Raw genomic sequence first — 5,748 nt, 5'->3', positions numbered from 1 at the left:
AGTGCGTTTGTCCGAACCTGGCCGCCTGTAGCCTCAGCCATAGTCTGCGTAGAACCGAGACGGCCGACCCAGCGTAGCCTCGAAACGTTCCCCCGCTAAGCCGCGATCCGAGTACGCTCCGGCTGCGTGAGAACGCGGCAGGGACCGGCAGGGTGCTGGTCCGCAGCGCCCAGCTCCGAGCAGGGGCGGGGCGGCGGCGTGGGCCGCCCGGGAAGCTCTCTCTGGAGACAGCCTGATCCTTTCTGCGGAGAGCACGCTTCTCGCAGAGGGTTGAAGACGGGCTCTTCCAGCACTACGGTTGCTGATCCAAACCTTTCAGGCCAAGTTTTAGTTCAAATATATTCATTTTATTAAAAATAGGCGGCCCAATATCATACCTCACTCGAGCCTCACCGAGGGCGCAAGAGAATACAGTTTTCAAAATTAATTGGAGGCAAATACTTTACCTTCTAACACTTGAAAACACATCTGGCCGCGTCCGCATTAGTGGGCCCACCTGACCCCTACGCGCTGCGTCAGTCGTGCTGGCCCCGCACAGGCGGCGGCTGGACACACTCACCCGGTACGCGCTTCTCCTGCTTTTCGCTGCTCGCGCCCAAAGCTGAAGAGCAGAAAGCGACGCGGGAGGCGGGTCGGGTCTCCGGGTACAGCGAATTTGCGATTTATCCGGTTTCTGCGCCCGGGCCGGGGTCTAGGGAGCTCTTATTTCGGGCCATCCTGTACCCGATACGGAAGGTGCGCAGCGCCCAAGCACTGTCTAGATGCCGTAGTGCGGTGCGCTCAGGGGTCCCCGTCTGCGCTCCGGGGAGGTTTCTCATCTGACAGCCCTGGGGCCCCTCGCTGTGGCGTTTCCGCTTTCGGCCATCCGCCTAACTCGGCCTAGGATCTTCTCGAGCAGGGAGCCGCCGCCGAGCACCCCTCCCCGCCCCTCCGCCCCCCCGCCCCCCGATCCCCGGAGCCGGGGCGCGGAGTTTCATGGGTGGGGGGGGAGATCAGCGTGGAACTCGCGGCTGAGTCCGAGGACCGACCCGAGAACCTGTACGTGGCTCTAGGGGAACCTGTCTTGGGCTCCGGTGCACACACAGCCTGCGTTCCGGGCCCGCTGGTGTTGGGCGGGTTGGGAAGACCCAGCTGGGTCCGAGTCGTCGGCCGAGACTTCCAGTTGCGGGCCCCGCGATTCTGCGCGCCTTTGCGCACAGTGGCCACTTGGGGTCGCACTTTATGCCTGTTTGAGCCTCTCCTCGGCTGGCTGACGCCGGGATCTGCTTAATCGTTACAAAACGTTCAAACAAAAACAGGGCCGGTTTCCCAGCAGCCAAGAGCCACCCGGAGCACCGTCCTGGGCTGGCCTCAGCCCCCAACCTCGGAGAACTCAGGGTTCACTGCGTTTGTCTGGGGAGAGGGCTTCAGAGCCTTTGGGCCGATTCCTTCTCCACTCCCTTCGTCTTTTGCATTTGTGGGTGGGGTGTGCGGGGAGCGGCGGGGCCCGCCGAGTCCTGTCTCGGGGCTCGGCCACCACAACCGCCAGGAGGGGGACGGCTCCCGCTTGGCCCGAGGAGCGTCCTCTGAGGCTGAGTTGGATTTGAACACAACTCTTCGAGCCCCAACCCTGCCCCCCAACACACAATCATGCTCAGCCCTGCAAAAACACAGCCACGCACTGCACACACACGGCCCGCGGCCGCGCTGCACACGGAGAGTCCCCCACTGGGCGGGGGACGCTTGCGAACAATGGACCCGAGAGGTGTCGTCCCGGCGCTCATTCTGAGCCTCCTGGGGGTGACACGGACTGGGGTTGGGGGAGCCAAGGGTAAAGAGGGAGGAGAGCGCACGAAGGGGTGGACGAAGCGGCCCAGCCTATGGTGGTGGAGGGGGTGGGGGGGCGGCTGGCACCGAAGGCGAGCGGGCGGGGGCCGGGACACCGAGGGGGTGGGGGGCTGGGCCCGAGCCGGCGGTCCCTCTCTGCTCCAGCCCTCCGCCAGGCCTCGGCGGCTCTCCGGCTGCTCGCGCCGCCAGTCAGCTGACACGGGGGGCGGAGGAGCTGTCAGGCGCGCCCCGCCCTGCGCCGCCGGTCCGCGGGGCCCGTACAGCCATTGGCCAGCGCGCCGGGCTGCCCGGGCCCCCGCGCCCCGGTGACATCAGGGAGGCGATAAAAGGCAGCGGCTGCGCCGGATCCCGCACAGCTGCACCGCCGGGCTGCGAGCGGCTGAGACCGAGAGAGCCCAAGAGCAAGAGAGCTAGAGAGCGAGCGGCGGGCGCTCGCCCGGCGCCACCCCTCGACCCGGCCGCGCGCCCCGCTCGCTTCTCCGCCCCTCCCGGCTCGGCCCGGCCCCGGCTCGGCCACAGCCCCGAGCTCTGGGGCGGCGCAGGCAGCCTCGGGACTCTCCCGCGCGCCGCCGCGTCCCCAGACAAAGGCTTGGCCGGCGGCCCCGGCCCGCTGCGCCCTCCGCTCCCCACCTCCCGGGCTCGCCGCTCTTCGCCCCCGCTCCCGGCTCGGCGCGCCCCGGCCGGCTGCAAAGTTTCCCCGGGCGGCGGCGGCGGCGGCGGCTGCGCCTCGCGTGAGCGATGGCCGCGGAGCTGAGCATGGGGCCCGAGTTGCCCACCAGCCCGCTGGCCATGGAGTACGTCAACGACTTCGACCTGCTCAAGTTCGACGTAAAGAAGGAGCCGCTGGGGCGCGCGGACCGCCCGGGCCGGCCCTGCACGCGCCTGCAGCCAGCCGGCTCGGTGTCGTCCACACCACTCAGCACGCCGTGCAGCTCGGTGCCCTCGTCGCCCAGCTTCAGCCCAACCGAACAGAAGACCCACCTCGAGGACCTGTACTGGATGGCGAGCAACTACCAGCAGATGAACCCCGAGGCGCTCAACCTGACGCCCGAGGACGCAGTGGAGGCGCTCATAGGCTCGCACCCAGTGCCACAGCCGTTGCAGAGCTTCGACGGCTTCCGCGGCGCGCACCACCACCATCACCACCACCACCCACACCCGCACCACGCGTACCCGGGCGCCGGCGTGGCGCACGACGAGCTGGGCCCACACGCGCACCCGCACCATCACCATCATCACCAAGCGTCGCCGCCGCCGTCCAGCGCGGCCAGCCCCGCGCAGCAGCTGCCCACCAGCCACCCCGGGCCTGGGCCGCACGCGGCGGCCGCGGCGACGGCGGCTGGTGGTAGCGGCAGCGTGGAGGACCGCTTCTCCGATGACCAGCTCGTGTCCATGTCCGTGCGCGAGCTGAACCGCCACCTGCGGGGCTTCACCAAGGACGAGGTGATCCGCCTGAAGCAGAAGCGGCGGACCCTGAAGAACCGGGGCTACGCCCAGTCGTGCAGGTATAAACGCGTCCAGCAGAAGCACCACCTGGAGAATGAGAAGACGCAGCTCATTCAGCAGGTGGAGCAGCTTAAGCAGGAGGTGTCCCGGCTGGCCCGCGAAAGAGACGCCTACAAGGTCAAGTGCGAGAAACTCGCCAACTCCGGCTTCAGGGAGGCGGGCTCCACCAGCGACAGCCCCTCCTCTCCCGAGTTCTTTCTGTGAGTCGTGGCCGCTCCCGGCCCCCGCCCTTGCCCCGGCCCGGACTCCCCGTCCCGTGTCCCCAGCCCCGGACTCCCCCGGACCCTGTCCCTGCCACGGCCCCAGCCATGACCTGTTTGACTTGAGGGAGAGGGAGGAAGGGCGCGCGGGACGCGGGCGACGGGAGGGCGCGCGGGCAGGCAGGGGACCTTGGCCAAGGCGAGAGCGGTGAGCGCCAGCGGCGCCTCCTAGACTCGAGCAGAACCAGAGAGAGGCGAGGGGGTGGGAAGTTCCAGAGCAACTTTTCTCCAGGCTGGAGGGCGGCAAGGCATAGTCGCGAGGAGTCGCCAAGGCCGTCTGGAGACTCCTGGCTTCCTGAACTTTGCGCGTTAAGCCGGGGCCGCTTCCTCGCGGCCCGGTGCGTAATCCAGCCCAGCAAGAGAGCAGCGAGGAGAGGAAAGGAGAGGGACCCTGGCGTCCCGGCAGGCGCGAGGCGAGGCTGAGCGAAGGAAGGAAGGACAGACGGACCTGTCTGTCCAGGGTCCGGAGAACACTGGCTCTCAGCCCCGAGACGCGGGCCTCAGTTAGGACGTTCTGCGCGCAAATCTCATCAGTTTTATTGCCTGCTCGATTATATAGAAAAAATACGGAAATCTGCATTAAAAATATTAATCCTGCATGCTGGACATGTATGGTAATAATTTCTATTTTGTACCATTTTCTTGTTTAACTTTAGCATGTTGTTGATCATGGATCATAATCCCCCTTGTTTCTTTGGGTGAGAAGGGATCGCAGTTCGGAAACTCCGGCGGCTGCTTGTCGGGTTTCAGTCTATGGGCTGTAGGCTTGTAAATACCCGCCCCGCCAAACCGCTTAAGAGAACCTGGCAGCAAGCTGAGTGTCTTTGTTTGGGTTTATTATTATGGCATTTTTTTGTAAGTAAAAAAAAAAGAAAAAAAAAAACTTCTGGGCATTTGCATCAGAAAACAACTTTGTCTTGGGGCACCCTTGGAAATTGCATGTTTTCTCCCCCTCCCCTGCCCCCTTTCGGTCCTCTTTTCCTCCCGTTCTAGTTTTAAATTTTGTTTTTGTTGGGATAACGAGGACTGGGGTCCCAGCTCCCTAGTACCAGGGCAGGGCAGCTGCAGAGTTTCACACCCTGGAGGCCGGGGAGTGTCCTCACATCACCTGGTTTTAGGGCTACGTTGTCGACACCCCTACCAAGAAAGGAAAGGAAAACAGATCTTGTTTGCTTTTTATTGCAACCAGAATCACCCCAGGGTCCCCACGAAACTCTCCAGGCCCGCACTAATTGCTGGGGCCGAAATGCTCCTCGGGTGACCGGCTTCACCAGCCCAGACTGCCCAACGGTGACCTGAACTTATGTTGAACCAATCACCACACTCAGAAAGTACCAGAAACCCAAACATTGGCAAGTAATTTTGCAACTTTCAAGTGCGTTCTTTAGACCAATATGTTATGTGTGTTTCTTTCCCTGCTTTTGAGATAGCGGGAGAGTTATTGGTGGTGTTACCCCCGCCGCCTTCAGTTGTATAGTAGTTATAGGGACGATCTGGGTGTTTTTGCTTTATTATTACTTTTTTTCCCCTGCAGGTCAGTAAGAGGATTTAAGTTGCACTGACAAAAATACCAAAATGAAAGCGTATTTTTTAGTTCTCATTTGAAATTGCTGGCGCTGCTGGCCGGATGCATTTTTGAGTTTGTATTAGTTGATAAATTAACAGTAATAACAAGATTGTATGAACCGCATGGTGCTTGCAGTTTTAAATATTGTGGATATTTGTCCTGCATCAGAAACGAGCTTCGGTTTTTACGGATTCAACTGTGTTGAAATCAAATTTGCCTCAACAGAAATTGTTTTTATTTCATGTACAATAAGGGATCAATTTCAAACCCTGCTTATGATATGAAAATATTAAAACCTAGTCTATTGTAGTTTTATTCAGACTGGTTTCTGTTTTTCGGTTATTAAAATGGTTTCCTATTTTGCTTATTAAAACCATGGAAATGGTGTTTATTTACAGGACTCCGCGTTCGCCTGTCTTTTCTTCTCTTGCCTCTTCAAGTATCGCCCCAGTTTGGGCGGCACTCTCACCCTTCCCCCGGCCAGTGGGGAAACAGACAAATCTGGGCAAAGCTCTCCCTTGAGTGTGTGAGTGCGTGTGTGTGGGTACCTGAGCCTCAAACGTGTCTTCTGCTTCTCACTCTAGGTAC

At 61.0% G+C, this 5,748-nt stretch overlaps 1 protein-coding gene across 1 annotated transcript; it reads left to right on the top strand.

Annotated features, from left to right (window-relative positions):
* The first annotated feature begins 2,197 nt into the window (after window positions 1-2,197).
* Window positions 2,198-5,475, top strand: MAFB (MAF bZIP transcription factor B). Its single transcript, XM_057530244.1, has one exon. The coding sequence runs from the start codon at window positions 2,566-2,568 to the stop codon at window positions 3,535-3,537; it is 972 nt and encodes a 323-aa protein (XP_057386227.1). The 5' UTR covers window positions 2,198-2,565; the 3' UTR covers window positions 3,538-5,475.
* The last annotated feature ends 273 nt before the right edge of the window (window positions 5,476-5,748 follow it).

The sequence above is a fragment of the Balaenoptera acutorostrata genome, chromosome 15 (assembly GCF_949987535.1).
Source record: "Balaenoptera acutorostrata chromosome 15, mBalAcu1.1, whole genome shotgun sequence".
NCBI classification, from domain to species: Eukaryota; Metazoa; Chordata; class Mammalia; order Artiodactyla; family Balaenopteridae; genus Balaenoptera; species Balaenoptera acutorostrata.
This window is presented reverse-complemented; position numbering and strand designations above follow the sequence as displayed.

Bases quoted from the DNA above. Each gene is read 5' to 3' on its own strand.
- MAFB (XM_057530244.1), top strand. From the start codon at position 2,566: ATGGCCGCGGAGCTGAGCATGGGGCCCGAGTTGCCCACCAGCCCGCTG.